The 16355-nt window shown below is 36.3% G+C and overlaps 1 protein-coding gene across 6 annotated transcripts in view; it reads left to right on the top strand.

Moving 5' to 3' along the window:
• EPB41L5 (erythrocyte membrane protein band 4.1 like 5) overlaps nucleotides 1-16355 on the top strand; it is a 96793-nt gene that overhangs the window by 37847 nt on the left and 42591 nt on the right. For all 6 annotated transcript variants that reach the window (XR_016280885.1, XM_089520301.1, XM_089520299.1 and 3 more), the window contains 9 exons: nucleotides 4895-5015; nucleotides 5388-5475; nucleotides 6341-6429; nucleotides 7065-7134; nucleotides 8160-8329; nucleotides 9393-9499; nucleotides 10231-10258; nucleotides 11921-11963; nucleotides 12682-12797. Coding sequence is in view for 5 of the 6 variants with exons in the window: in XM_089520301.1 (XP_089376427.1) it covers nucleotides 4895-5015; nucleotides 5388-5475; nucleotides 6341-6429; nucleotides 7065-7134; nucleotides 8160-8329; nucleotides 9393-9499; nucleotides 10231-10258; nucleotides 11921-11963; nucleotides 12682-12797 (832 nt within the window). In the remaining variant the exon portion in view is untranslated. The remainder of the gene's footprint in view (nucleotides 1-4894; nucleotides 5016-5387; nucleotides 5476-6340; nucleotides 6430-7064; nucleotides 7135-8159; nucleotides 8330-9392; nucleotides 9500-10230; nucleotides 10259-11920; nucleotides 11964-12681; nucleotides 12798-16355) is intronic.

Genomic DNA, 16355 nt, shown 5'->3' with positions numbered 1-16355 from the left:
ATCGTAGCAGCGTAAGTATGCATGCCATCCTAGTTCCGTTTTACAGCTTTCCATTTCTAATAATTTTGGATTGTCCAATAAGATCCAATCTTTTACCCATGACAGAGAACATGCATTATAATATATTTCCAAATTTGGAAGGCCAAAACCACCTTTTTCCTTTCGGTCTTACATTACTGTATATTTTATTCTTGTCTTCCTTCCCTGCCATATAAAATTGGAAAGCTCTTTCTTTCAGCTTTTAAATGGTTGTTTGTTAACTTTAATGGGTAATGTTTTATACTGGTCAAAGACCGAATAAATTTTATTACAACGGGTAATGTTTGGAATAGAAACAGCATTCTGGGAAATACATTCATTTGTATCATGACAATTCTACCAAGTAACATTAACTGTTGCTTATTCCATCTTTCCAGATCTTTTTTGATGTTCTTCTAAGTTATTACAATTGTCCCTCCATGTTCGCTAGGGTTAGGGGAACAAGACCCCCGTGAATATGGAAAAAACGCAAATAACAAAAACATCATGTTTTTACCTGAAGGACACCTCTCTAGGAATCTCTAGGTCCTCCAGTGCAACACTGTGGTCAATGTCCAACATACACTGACCATAGAATGGCACTGGAGTAGCTACAAATGGTCTTTCAGTGCAACTTTTAAAGTTGACCACAGAGTTGCACTGGAGGACCTAGACAGTCCTAGAGAGAACATATTAATGAAATCCGTGAATAATCAAATCCGCAAATATCAAAGCCGCAAATATGGAGGGATGACTGTATATAATTATTCTTATATAGTTCTGAATATTTTTTGTAATATTTATTCCTAAATATTTGATTTTATCTTTTATTTGAAATTCTGTTCTCTTTTTTAGTTCTTCTTTTTGGAAAAGATTTTTGGTTAATATGCCACTTTTATTTTTATTAACTTTAAAGCCTGCTAATTTCCCCTAAGTTTTCCAGTGTTTCCTCCAATCTTTTTTATATTTCTTATTGGGTTTTTCAAAAAGATAATCTGCGAATGCATGAAGTTTGTAAGTGTACTTGTATTTTGAGTCCTTGTATTGTATCATTGTTTCATATTTTATTATTTAATAATTCCATAACCATTATAAAAAGTATAGAGACAGAGGGCATCCCTGACAGGTCCCTTTATTGATCTTAATAAGCTTAGTTTTTTCTCCTTTTATACTTATTTGTGTATTTTAACTTTTGTAGATATTAAGTCCCAATTTACATTGTCCAACACTTTTTCAATATTTAGAAATGCCATTCCTAACTTATGTTCTTGTGTATTTCTAAAAATTCTAACACATCCACCACAGTACTAATATTATTATCTATTTCTTGAATTGTTCTTTGTAATGATAATGTTAATTCTTCATTTGACATCTTATAATATTTTCCCATTAGACCATCAGGACTTGGTGCTTTATTTTCTTTTAAATTCCTTATTGCTTTTTCAATTTCTGCCATTGTAATTGAGGCATTTAATTCTTCTTTTTGTTGTTCCGTAATATGCGTGCTATAGGCACTGAGAACATGAACTCTGATTGGAAAGATACAGTATACTTATTGGGCTCTCAGATGTTTGCTAGTAAGGGAATTCAGCATTTAGCATTTAAATTTCTATACCGCTTCATAATAATTTGTTTGTTTTATTTATATACCGCTATTCCAAAGATCATAGCGGTGAACAGCAAGTAAGCTGATTAGCAAGTAAGCAAGTAAGCTAATGAACTAAGCAGCCTCTAATCGATTTACAGCATGTAAGACAATTGCCCTCAACAAACTGGGTACTCATTTTACTGACATATGAAAGGATAGGAGGCTGAATATTTGAAGGGATGTCATATTGAGGATGAAGCAAGCTTGTTTTCTACTGCTCCAGAGAATAGGACCCGGAACAATGGATGTAACCTGAATGAAAAAAGATTCCACTTAAACATTAGGAAGAACTTCCTGACAGTAAGAATGTTCAACAGTGGACCACACTCCCTTGGAGAGTGGTGGAGTCTCCTTTTTTGGAGGTCTTTAAAGAGAGGCTGGATTGCTATCTGTTAAGGTGCTTTGATTGTGAATTCCTGCATGGACTGGATGGCCCTTGTGGTCTCTTCCAATTCTATGATTGTATGAGTCAACCATGGAGCCCTGGGATTGAACTCATAACCTTGTTGCTGCAATACTTGCTGCAGTAGTGACATTTAACCACTGCATCAGGGCTCCTTGTCTGGGACCAGTAGTGGCACAGCCACCACTCTCACTCTGGTGATGTGCCCTGTTTTTAATGAAGTCTCAAATGGGTTCTTGAACAGATCAGCCCAGGGCTCTCCTTGGAAGAAAAGTTGATCAAGTTGAGACTATTGTACTTTGGCCACATAATGAAAAGGCACGGATCACTAGAAAAAACAATAATGCTAGAAAAGGTAGAGGGTAGAAGAGAGGAAGACCTCAAACCAGATGGATAGACTCAATCAGGAGGGGTTGTGGGCAAGGGTTTGCAGGATCTGGGCAAGGCAGTGAAGGATAGGAATTCTTGGAGATGTCTCATTCACATGGTCGCCATGAGTTGGAACCGACTTGAGGGCAGCTAACAACAACAAATGGCTTTGAAACCTCATTTTGTTCCCAACATTGTTATTATGGGAAAGGAAAAGGATGAATCAAACTCTTATGAGGTTGCTATCAAGTAAACCAGAGGAAGCCCACTAATACAGACACTCGGTGAAAGTGAAGGCACTGTGCCCTATCTTGAAGCCCTGCCTTTGTAAACATCAAAATGATTGCTGCAGTAAAAGAATTCATGTGGTCATACCTCATCAGCAGGTACCATTTGGATGTAATTCTTTCTATTAATATGAAGGACAGTGAAACCATCAGTTCAGGCTTCAGGGTTGCTGTCCAGTCAACAACTAGGTAATTTGATTTCAATTAGCCCTAGTCTAAACAAGCCCCGAGAGCAAGTAAATAGCATTGTGGAAATAAGTTAAAGATTTAGAAACAGCTGTAGTGTTGAATTGAAAGGCTCATAAAAGTGCTAGTTAAAGGATTTATGTAGTGAGATTTTCAAGGCAAAGTCTATTAAAAGTCTATTTTACTCACCACAGAATTTACAGTGCACCCTTTTTTTTACACAGGGGATCCGTTCCGCCCCCCCCCCCCATGTAAAAAACGCGTATGCTCGAGCCTATTGAAAATAATGGGGCTTTTGCATTGCACAGTGGCGCACCCCATTAGTCTTAATGGGATGTGCCGCCCTGTGTGCTCCTGCGGGCTCCCTCTTTCAGTGTACGCTGAAAGCCGCGTATGGTGCATCCGCGTATGACGTGCATGCACTGTATTACATTTTTATATTATCCAATAAGCTGTTTTTTGCTCTATTTTCCTTCCATAATACTAAAGAATCTTTTTTTGAAATTTGGTAATAAAACTGTTTGGCATGCTGAGTACTATTTTAAGGTACTCGTTCACAGCACTAATATTTTCCTCTGTTCAATAACATTATATATGAAAGAACTGGGAAATGCACTCCTGTTTAAACTCTTCGTAGTGTGGATGCGAAGGATAGTAATGTTACAGCAAAATGAGCTCAATCTCCCATCAAGGTAGCAGTGTTACAGAGTGTAATTTCATAGCACTGTGTGTAATTTCAGGGACGGTGCACAATGCATGAACACTGTTGATGTTTTACAAAGGAATATGTGAATTTATTTTATTTACTGTGTAATACAGTATTATGTTTTGAGACAGTTTGGAGCTGAAAGAGAAATATTTCCTGTAAATTGCCACTTGAAAATGCAAGGGTTTCTTTTAAGGTGCCATTCCCTCTCTTCTCTGCTGCTTTTTTCTTTTTCCTTGATTTGTGATTTCATATTATCAGAATGAATGGAATTATGATGGTGCCCAATGTTGCCAGTCAGATTTGACTACATGACTGCATCATTCATTGCAAACTAAGCTAACAGAGAGAAAAATCAAGATGTAGAAGGGAAATGTCTTTAGCAGTCACAATATTACCTAGCCAAGTGTAGAAACATATTTCTCAACATTGTTGAGAATGTTTCCAAGATGAGAAAGTCCTCTACTGCTATCTCTTTTGTTTCCCTATCAAGGACAGAGGTATTTTTAACCACTTGCATGGCTGCCTTAGGCTACAAGGAACTGCATTCGCTTGTAGCTATTGAGTTGGCTTCCAGAGGGGAAAGAAAGAGAGAGAACTCCCTTTTTCTCCTCCAGTAGTACTGGGGAAGGAGAAGGCCAAGCTCCCCCTGTATACCTCCAAGATGAGCAACCAAACAGAATGACAGCAGAAGAATGTTGCTCTCCTTCCCTTCCTCATCAGCCTATTGTGTTTTCAGTGTTAAACCCACAGCACATTTCCCTAAGGCACATTTAAGCCTGTGGTAGAGACTGAACATTTCATTCCTATGCTGCTGTGCTAGCTTATCTTTAAAAAAACAACTAACCTTTTTACTTAAAAGAGCAATTGATAAAGAGGATCCCGAGTGCTATGCCTGTTTCTGTTCAAACCAGGTTTCCATATTTTGGTGAATAAACATTTAATAATGGATGTGGCCTAAAAATGGCTGTCTTTACTGGGATATGTTTTGTACAAATACAGTCTAATAGCACAATATTTTTATCACTGCTGAAAGTCATAATATTAGCTTTTCTGTCAATTCCAACAAACATATGCTGTCAGAAACAAAGGATATGAATATCTAGAGCACCCAGAGAATGAACTAATGCATCGCTTGGACTCAAACAGTCTCTCTCTCTCTCTCTCTCTCTCTCTCTCTCTCTCTCTCTCTCTCTCTTCTTTCTTTTTTTTTTTTTTTTACATAAGAAAGTTTGTTCTTACTGGAATTTGCTTTAAATATTGTCTCTTTTTTTTAGCTGAACTTGGTGATTATGATCCTGCTGAGCATATCCCTGACATAGTGTCAGAATTCAGGTTTGTGCCCAACCAAACTGAAGAGATGGAACTGACCATTTTTGAGAAATGGAAAGAATACAGGTAACAACTCCCAAAATGTTACTTTCTATCTTTGCTTTCTACCCAAATACCTTGAGGACTATGCATTACTTTCTCTTAATGAGGAAAAATAGCTTTTCTATCCATATTTAAACCTTCCCTAATATTGTTCTACTTTGGTTTAGACAACATAAAATACAGTACTGTATTTCCTAAACCTTCTGTTTCATAACAAAACATGCAGAAATGGCCATGGGTCATAATTAAAATTGTCCAGACCAGTACTGTTTAGTTTATTTGTTTTATAAACCCTTGCAGTTCTCAGTTTGTGTGATCCTTCTATAATCTCCCCTTCATACGAAAGCATGCTCTTTTTAATTTTCTTTCATTTTTGTGTAACAAAACTTATTTCAGGGGACAAACACCAGCTCAGGCAGAGACAAATTATTTGAACAAAGCAAAATGGCTGGAAATGTATGGAGTAGACATGCATATAGTCAAGGTAAGTTTGTGATTTCAGACTTGGGGAATTATATTTTTAGTACTGGATCAAAATTCATGGGTAAATAATGAACTACTTAATTAAATCTGTAGTCTACATCAAACGGTAAAAGGTTGATAGGTTCTACTTCACATACAGCCTGTATTCCACTTATCTGATCAGCTAACTTAAGGCATCTTGATTAAAAGCTGTTCGGCCTCTACAATAGGTGGGTACAACCAAAGCTGCTATTTACAAGGTCTGGCTGCTATACCCATGACAAAGAAATTACGCCAGTAAGAGGAATAAACTGCATTCGAATTCTGAATCCTTTTGTTTAAACTTACATTGAGAAGAAAAGAGTTTTGAGATGGAATGTAGAAGATGGGTTGATTTTTAACGTTATGCAATCTAATTCCGAAGAGAGAATCCGATGAAACCAGTTGAATTCTTCTTCCAGCTCATCGGAGTAAGATCAGATTGGAAAACTAACATCATGTAGCTTTCACACACTACAAAGTTCTTGCTCTTGCTCTAGAATAAAATAAGTAAAACATTTATTTTAGAATTTTTGTTTCTAACATTCATTTGTTGTCAGCAAAGCTTCGTGGAGACCTCAGAGCAGACAGCTATTTACTGATAAAAACAATAAAAACATCAATTTAAAGTACAGAGATAAAACATTTAGTAATAACTGCAAATCATATCAGGGGCAAGGGTGTTGACTACAATGGAACGCATAGTTAACTGGCATATTTATTAATTGAGATATGTAATTTTCATTTATCGTTAATATTGCAGCAAAAGTAGAGAATAACTGAATTAAAGTAACTTGCATACAGTCACATTTGTAGGAATATTCTAACCTGATTTTCATCACTATTAGGCAAGAGATGGTAATGATTATAGCCTCGGACTGACGCCTACAGGTGTTCTCGTGTTTGAAGGAGAAACCAAGATTGGATTGTTCTTCTGGTAAGCTGGATAGCTTATAGTTATCTTATTAAAGTGTAGCCCTGTATAGGCAAGACCTTTTAAACCTTGGAAGAACTTTTAAAACATACTGTTTAGTATTGGCATTCTCTGTGGTATGGTCCAAAAGAGGTCTTGATCTGTTGCAAGGGTGAAGAACTTATACAGTATATTTTCACTTGTTGTTGGATTCTAATTCAACCTTATCCAGCATGACTAATTGTCAAGATTGGCAGGAAGTTTAGTACAGCACTATCTGGAAGACAATAGGTTCACTATTTTTGATTTGTTGTAAATAAGTGGACTAATTTGTAGCAACAGCCACAATAACTATCTGATTTGGGTCTTTGAGAGATTAATGGCTGTTACATTATGTGTTCATATATAGTGTCTGAGACATATGTACCTGAGCTTGTGTGCACATATACTATTTTGTAATATAGTTATACTATATTGGAATGCACAAAATTATTAAGTCAAACAAGCTTTTTCACCATATCTGTGTGTTTCAAAGTGAGGGAGGGCAAAACTAGGTTAACAGTGGTATTTTTTATTCCCCATTCTACTTGAATTATGAATTATGTTGCAATTGCAGTAAATTGCAAGTATTTATTCCTGTTTCTGTCCTTGTTTTACAGGCCAAAAATCACAAGGTTGGACTTCAAAAAGAATAAGTTAACCTTAGTGGTGGTTGAAGATGACGAACAGGTAGAGGAAAATGTTTTACTCATATTGTTCTCTATTAAAAAGAAATAGTTGTGCAAAAGTAAACTGTTCTCTGTTATGATGCGTTAGCTTACACATGCTGAACTGTAGCTAAACCAAATTAAGAATGTGTATGAGTGTAGGTGTGTGTATCCATCCCACATGAATGTGCTGTACACATACACAGTTATTTACATAGGGAGATAATTTGGGCTGATACACTCTAGGATTTGGGCTAATATAATCTAGTAAATGACTGCTACCAACATTGTCTTACAATAATGAAGAGTTTGTGGTGGTTCTCCTCCAGTTATAGAACAAGGTATACTATGAGAGATTATGCTTTAAAACAAGGGGATAATAGCTATTAGACAGATTAAAATTTGAATCAAAAAGATTAATTTTAAATACACAAGATTACTAAAGATTATCATGTTACCAAGATTAAACAATGTATAACATTGAAACAGGATGGACACATTGATTTAATTTAACTCTATTAAGCTTGGATTGGCACTTAAAGAAAGACAAAAAGTTTATTTGATGAAGCTGAAGAAGTTAAATTTGTCAAATATGGGAATGGGAGAATCATTAGGCTTTTGGAAAAGGATTCTGAAGGTGTGCATACCACAGAAAATTCAGAATGTGGTGATGGTACACTGCAAGGTCATAGTAAGCTGCTCTGATAGCCTTCTGGCTGAAGAGCGGGGTAATAATAATAATAATAATAATAATAATAATAATTGTAATGAATACATTGTCTACATTTAATATCTTCAATTTTGTCTTCAGGAATAAAAATCTTGAAGAGAGTATTGTTCTTAAAATGGCAGTTCTTCTCTTTAGTATTTTCTAACATTATCCTTGGTTTAACCTATCCTTTGAGTTATTGTTATCACAAAGAAAATGATAATATTTTCACTTCTATGTATATTTGCAGTTTTTCTCTACAGCTACAATGTTTTCGAAGCCACTGCATGTATTTCTTTTATTCCACAATGCTGCCATGTTGTTCTTCTTACTTTTAGGGAAAGGAGCAGGAGCATACTTTTGTGTTCAGGCTGGATCACCCAAAGGCCTGCAAACACTTGTGGAAGTGTGCAGTTGAACATCATGCTTTCTTCCGCCTCCGTGGACCCGTCCAGAAAGGTTCCAGTCGATCAGGCTTCATTCGGCTGGGGTCACGGTTCAGATACAGGTCAGCAGTCCCTTCAGTTCAGTATCTCCTTTCCTGCCATTTCTGAGATAATGCACTGGACAGAAACCTGGTCTCTTATTTTTGTGTGGTGGCTGCTACTCCAGACCTTTAAAAGAAATAAATTTGAAGTGATTGTAGACATTTCGCTTTTGCATGGATGTGGTATTTGGCAGAAGGCCAGAATTTTTAAATTTTTTTTGCAAGCCGGATAGGAACACATTTCTAAATATCATAGCTATGCAGAAAGGCATAACAACATTTGCATATGCTTACTGACTGCAAGTGAAAGGTCTTCCATTATTTGGTATCCTCTAGGACCTGGAGCAATGGATGCAAGCTCCAGGAAAAGAGATTCCACCTCAACATTAGGAGGAACTTCCTGACAGTAAGGGCTGTTCAACATTGGAACAAACTCCTTCAGAGCGTAGTGGAGTCTCCTTCCTTAGAGGTCTTTAAACAGAAGCTAGATGGCCATCTGTTGGAGATGCTTTGATTTAGATTTCCTGCATGGCAGGGGGTTGGACTGGATGGCCCTTGCGGTCTCTTCCAACTCTACGATTCTATGATTCTATACTCAAGATTAGAGGCTGAAACCTTAAGCAGAACACATAGATACCTCTTTCTGAGTTGGCTTGTCCTTCAAGCAACAACAATTTCAATTTAGCCCATGTCATACCTGGTTCTAGACTTTTGTGAATCATTGACTATACCTATCGTTTTGAGTTTTGGAAATGAAATAAATTATTTGGATGCAGATGTTCTTTCTGATCAGCTAAATGTACTTTTTGATTTTGGTTTTTGCACTATTCCTGTTTCTTATTATTCCATCTTTCTATTCCTTTGCAGCTGTGATCATGGGTTTTACTTGAATAGGTTAAGTGATCCAGTCTGTTCAGTATTTTATGGGGTCTATTAGTTAACACCTGATTGAATTTGATAAAGAGACACCACTTGAAATACCAAGTATTTAGAAGAACAAAGATCATTGTGTGTAATCAGCTATTACTTAACCATCATAAATGTTCTTTCTTGTTCTGTCATTGTGTATTTCACTTCAATCTAGTGGGAAAACAGAGTACCAGACAACAAAAACAAACAAAGCTAGAAGATCAGCATCCTTTGAAAGAAGGCCTAGCAAACGATACTCAAGGAGAACATTACAAATGAAAGGTAGCCTGATTTATTCATAGATAGTGGCACTGCTTTTCATCTGTTGGTTCATGCTAATCAAGTGGAGTATCATGTTTTTTGATATGAGGACACATGGTCCTCATGCCGTATTCACAAATTGTTTCAGAAGCTAAAGCCTGTTTGAGAAACAGTTTTGTTATGTGGCATTATGTAGAAGGTGTGGTCTTATGTCTGTGATAAGCCTACTCTAATTGAGTTTGTGGAACGTATATCCTGATTTTGATATCCTAGCAAATGCTACAGACTAGAATACTGTTAACAGGATGATGGAATGGATTTTTTTCTGTCATACTAACCTTAGGTTCTGTGAAAGATGGTAGGTTACACAAGACTTTTCTGACCTGGTGCCCTGTAGATATGTTGAAGTCTTGCTGTTATAATCCTCCAGACAGCTAATAGCCTTACATCTTTCTTCATTTCCTAGCTTTTAGTCTTTTTAAAGTGTGTTCATACCATTTCGCTGAGGTCCCCTCTAAAAATACATGCATGCTTTTTGTTACTTTATGGTGAGTACTTGAATGGGAGACAGCCAATGAATGCCAGGTGCTGTAGGCTATATTTCAGAGGAAGGAATGGGCAAAACCACCTGTGAGTATTCCTTGCCTAAGAAAACTCTGTGAAATTCATGGGGTTGCCATATGTCAACAGGCAACTTGAAGATATACACACACAGTATATTGAGGAACTTTTTGTTTTGTGCTTTATTACAGGAAACACAAACAAGTCTGAAGAAGCTAGGTAAGAGGGTCAGCTATTCAGCATAACACATCATGTAAAGTAAATATTGCTTCCATGAGTGTGCTGCCTTAAAATCATCCATATGTTTATCTGGTCATCCAGATAGGATTGTCAGAAAACTACCCATGGTCTGGGATATTAATACTTGACTTTTAATGATCTCGTATCTTTTGTGAGTTGTCTAGCTGTGTAGATTTTTCATGCAGTTATTACAGAAGACTAAAAGTATACATAAGGGTTTAGATGAGTTGGAGGAGAATATAGCTTTATAAGTTTTGTGAGATTTTGAGCCTAAATGTCATAAAACTGGCATTCCATGATTAACAGAAGCAAAACTTGTAGCACAACTGTAGCCCTTTAGATATTGCTAGACTTCAACTCCCAACCAACACAGTCAGTGCCCCTGTCATAGGAAGATACTTCTAAGTGGCTAGAAGACAGATTGGAAGAGACAAGATTATCCAAACTCTCCCATGATCTCTAGGCTATAAGTTATCTTTCATTTTTATTGGTTTTTACTTTTATAAATGGACTATTTCACAGATTGAAATTTTGGTACTGAGCAAGTGATGTTAGTTAAGAATATTAAAGTATGCTTGACTACACTAAATGCTCCTATCTTTATTTTTTCATGGAGGGAGCTCTCTTGCCAGTAAAGCATGCACAAGTGTAATGAAGATGCTATCATATGAATTAATTTTTGGGACCATTCTGCAGTGAATGCCCTTTCTAGCAGATCCAGACTTAGGGGAATGAATTTCTAATTAATTTCAATCAAGCTTCTTTTTGAGAAAGATTTCTGAATGCATCCACAGTGATTTGTGAGCAGCCCAATTGCAGATGTAAGAGGATTTTTCATGACACAACTTATAAGCAACCTTTTTTCACAATATTTTCCCTAAAATTTACTTTACTATTTTTTTTACTATTTTTTTTTTACAGATAGTGAACAATTTTACAGACACTTTGATTTGGGGTGTGGGTGGGGAATTCTATCTGCCTTTCACTGGTGATTTGTTGTGGTGTTAGGATATTCTGGTATATTCACTCTTGAGCAAATCAGTTCTGTGTTTGCTTGTGTGTGCTAAATTAACATTGTTAATTAAAATTGATCTGTAAAGATCCATGTTGTTTCACTGAAAATCATATCTTATGAATAACATGTTTTTGCTGAATGAATTGCTCTTTAATGTCTTCTTTTTCCAGTTGTGGTGTTGTAAGCTTCAGATGATATCCAAAGCCCTTCTAGGGATGACTTGATGAAGTTGGATAAATACAAGTTTAAGAAAAGTTTGTGTGTTGTAGGTCACAGGCATCAGGGCTCAGAAGAGAAGCACAATATTTTGAGAAGTTCATCTTATGATTGATATTTCAGTTTTAGTTTTGAATTGCATAGCACTTCCTTATTGCTTCTGCAAGTTTTTTCTGAATTACTTCATGAGATTTGCTTTGTAGCAGCTGAATAAATGTTAGTAATACTTTTAATTCTTTGATAAGCAAAATCTGTGGGTGTGTGTGAGAGAGAGGGAGGGTGGTGATGTATTTAAAGCAGGGTTAAGTAAACAAAAAAAGTTTCTACTTGCTGTTTACTTGACGCTGATTAAGTTTTGAAACTTAGCAGTTCAATCTTTGGGATATTAAACTGTTGTATTTTTCTTTCAGCCTTCCAAATAATGTTTTCAGCCAAAATAACGGATCACAGCAGGTAAATCTGTCTAATCTGCTTACTTAACTATGATCAAAACACAATGGCCTTGGCCTTGTATTTTTCATATAGCAGGGCAACAAAGTAGCAAGTGGGGATCCTTTGATTATTTTGGCCTTGAGAATTTAAGTAAAAACAAAAAATTACAAAATGAGCAGCTAAACCAGTAAGGCTGGTAGCTTTCCAATTTAGATGCTGTTACAGTAGAACACATGAGATAGGAAGGGAGTACCAGATACCTTTTGTTCTGAGATAACAATACTCTCGGTGGAGGGGGGGACAGTCATGATGTTAACTGCCATCAAGTCAACTTCAGTCTATGTGAAAGATTGTTGTTATTTCTAGTGCTTTTTGAGGTGGGTTCCAGGGTTTATCCGTTCTTTGCAACAGTGTACAACAGCCTTGGTTTAGTTATCTTGGCTTCCAGGGAGAGTTCAGACATGATTTGTTCTAGGAGCCATTCATTTGTCTTTTTAACTATCTACAGTACCCACAGAAATCTTCTCCAGCACCATATTTCAAATGGCTTCATTTTCTTTCTACCTGCTTTCTTCACTGTTCAACTCTCACAACCATACATATATATATAGGAGAAGCAAATTGTCTTGATTCCTTGAGCTGGAGGAAATAGGGAAGGATTGGAGGATTTTTTTTTCATCCTTATACATTAGTGTATATTATCTAAAACATTTTCTTCCTTTGTATTTTGTCTTTAAAGAACTGGAGTGCAAAGACAGCCCTTCCTTCTGTAACAGCAGTTCCCTCTGGCCCAGTCTTAGTTGAAATAGAAAATCTTCCAAGGAGTCCTGGAACTAGCCAGCAAGAAAAGAAATGGTATGTTATTGAGGTCTCACTTTGTTCTTCTTTGGAAAAGAGGAATTGCCTCCTGCAAGACAGTTGCTATTGTTTCCTGAGGATATGTGTTATTTTATTTCAGTAAATCAATACATAATTCGGAAGTTAATGCAGGTAGTTTTGCCATTTCATCTTTTGGAGTCTCAGCATTACCTTGATATTGTGGATTTTCATTTTGCACTCATTTAGTGGTGTGGATTGAAGGGGTTTCTCCATCCACGTTCTTCAACCACATTTGTGCTCACAGCACAATATGTAGCACTGAGGATTGGATGAGGAAAGCCACATTTTCCAATATTTTAGGCTTTTGTGTTAAATATGGTAAAGCTCTCTACCTACTCTCTCAGCTGTGTGGATGTCTGCAGTGATCAGAAGGATCTTGTTTAAGGAAATGGAAACGGTTACAGATAAGAACTTGCTTAAATTAATACTTTTTCTTGGTGGTCCAAGCTCTGGCTATCCATTAAGATAAGACCACTGTAACTTAACATCAGGTACCCCATCTCTTTTAAAAGTACTGACTTTAAATTTTTTATACTTCAAACAGAGTACTTTAATAATCTTAGAAGAATTCTGGTTCTCTCATAAGTTTTGAAGAATAGCAGCAATAGGCTGCAAAAGACTTCATACTTAATTAAAGTTGTTAATCCTCAGATTGAAAGACCTTTGTGTTTGTGATAAAAAAAATGTGAAGTTTTGCTTTTATATCACTTGCATTGATTTTGTAAATATAGATAAGAATGTGATACAATTGTTAACTTTTACTGTACACCGCTATGATCATTGCGGAATAGCGGTCTATAAATAAAACATTATTATTATTATTATTATTATTATTATTAACTCAGATGAATATGTTCATTGCAGATTTAGCTAATTATATCTGTTGATCTCAAAATTCTCTGGACCTTGGCTCTGTATCTTGAAGCTTTCTTAATTGCAATCAAAAAGCTGCTTTCTCTTCTTTTTTGCCTTCAGTTTATCTAGTGTCTGAAATGAGAGGTTTTTTCCCCAAACATCTTGGTTGATCAGTCAGTTTCTTCCTTTCCCACTGGTGGTGCCTATGAGGTGGTGGTATTTATTTATTCCATTCTCTTTTGCCTGATTGGTATGATTGCTTGTTTTATAAAAGCTCAGCATAACTGCTGTGCACATGCTTATTGATAACATCCTCACATATATACTTTAGACTCCAGCTCCAAACAACTCTGATGGTGCTTTTATAGCTTCTGAGAAAATCTGTGAGGTAGTTAGAAGCCTGTACAGCTATAATAGTACTGTGAATTTCAGATCCTGGAAACTTCAGTTTGCTCCCCATTCCTGCTAAAATAATAGGTTCTTCACTCAGTGCAGTTGCAAAGAGAAATGTTTGGTAACTTTCCAAAGTTTATTTTGCCTGTGAAACTTTCTTACATAAGTATAATATGCATGCTGTCTTAGGTAGCTGGTTACAATTGTCTCTTTCGCTTAATGTAACCATTTTAGGAAGCCACTGCTGACTCTGGCTTCCCACCATGTTTTCTGAAATGTTAGCACACTAAGCCTGTGTGTGTCTGTGTCTGTGTCTTCAGGCCATTATCTTGCATTCGTGTAGGAAATGGTGTAAAGCAGCCTTTACAGTGTGTAGAAGTCAGATAATATGTTCTAATTAGTCCATTAGGTATTCTTAGGTAGGAAACCTATGTATTCCGTCTCTAAAACAGGTCTGTCTCAGACAAAAGGAGCATTTGTAACTATAAAAGACCTGTACATGCTAAATAAAGATTACTTGCTTGTAATTGTTCTTTCTTCCTTATCTCCTTCATTGGCATTGGCCATGTGGGTCTTTTTAGAGGCAGAGAGGGACTTTATGTTCAGAATACATCATCTAGGCTAGTGTGTAAAGCAGTTTGTATCCAAATTAACCCTGCATTACTTTGATGGAGAGGAATGGATATTTGGATATGGAATTGATATTTTCATAGAATCATAGAGTTGGTAGAAACTACAAGGGCCATCCAGTCCAACCCCCTGCCATAAATTTTATTACACTGTAAAAATTGATTGATCTCTTAAAGAACATAAGACATCTCCCTCCTCCCCCCAAAGTATGGGGTATGTATGTATGTGCTTGCCTTTTAACAGGCTGTGTTGCTATTCTCAGGATTGGGGAGCAAGAAGGAATTGTTTGGAGCTGTACAGTCAACCAAGTGTGCTGCATTCAGTGTGAAGTCTGGAATGAGATTTAGCTGGATGCATTGATGGAATTTATGTCTGCCTGGAAGAGAGTGACTTGAATGTCTTGGTGCTGCCTATGGGGCTTTCCTGAATCAGTCTCTTATCCCTTTTAATTGGTCTGTTCCCATGGCTTGGCTTTGGTCTTGCTCCTGTCATTCTTTCATCAGCTTTTTTTGGAGAACTTTCAATTGTGTACAAAATTGTAAGACCTATAGTTCATGAAGTTCTTTGAATGTGTAAAATATCAATGCTTTTTTTTGGAATTGGTTCTTTGCATGTATGAAAACATGAAGTTGTGTTTTGAGCTGCAATACTATCAGTGCCATGCAAAACATGATATAATGCAGCACCATTCAGATATTTTTCTTTGAGTTCTTAATTTAGGCTAGGTATCCAGTTTTTAAAAAATCTAGTGAAAAGAGAAGACTAGGAAGTTAAATTGCTAAGTTTATTTTTTCTTTACTGTAACTAGATTTTAAAGCTTAATTTGTAAGCTTTTTGTAAAACACACTACTGAAACCAGGATAGTGGGTTCAAAAAATTGATAGTTTCTGTTTTCTGCAGTTCACATCTAAGCATAAGCATATTTTGCTGCTCCACATGAGGGAGCAAACCAGTTGTGAGCCATATGGGGGCAAGATAACAGTAGATATTTAATAGGTAGCTGCATAGAAAGCAAAGGTACTGTTTTCTACAAGAGGAAAAGATTGAAATACAAGGAGCAAATTCTAGTGCTAACTACAGTATAATATGTTCTTTTTATTCCCAAGCAGTACAGTTTTTTGGAAGATGGGAGTTGTAGTCATATTAGTGTGCTGAAGAAAAAATAGAGTCTTCTGGTACCTTTAAGACTAATAAATTTTATTTGCTCCGAGATTTTATAAACTGCATCCCACTGCATCAGTTGCTTAAGAATGCTGCTTCAGTTGGTAGATTATTATACATATGTGTATACATACATACCGGTGGGACTGTAATCATTGGATTTAAGTGGGGAGTAAAATGCAGAAAGGTACATCTTGACCTTAACAGTGATAATTGTGTGGTAAAAATCCTTGCATTAATAAGGTCTTTAACATATTTTGTTAGATAAAAGACCTTTGTCCCTATTCAAACCACAGTAAATAGAATTGACCTCTTAATCGATTCTTGTTCACCCTGTTTTGCTTTGATGCCTGTCTTGAAATTCTTTTTGTTCAAGAATGACCACCTGCAGGCTGCAGTTAGATTTCTTGGAACAACTGAAAGATACTCCCACTGTTTTTTGAAAATTGCCATTTCTGTAGTTAGATTTGTGTCTACCACTTCTTTTTCATCGTT

This window comes from Sceloporus occidentalis, unplaced genomic scaffold (assembly GCF_023333645.1).
Source record: "Sceloporus occidentalis isolate IW3139 unplaced genomic scaffold, rSceOcc1.0.p SCAF_4, whole genome shotgun sequence".
Classification (NCBI taxonomy): domain Eukaryota; kingdom Metazoa; phylum Chordata; class Lepidosauria; order Squamata; family Phrynosomatidae; genus Sceloporus; species Sceloporus occidentalis.
The sequence above is the reverse complement of the archived record's forward strand: the minus strand, read 5'-3'. Positions and strand labels throughout refer to the sequence as shown.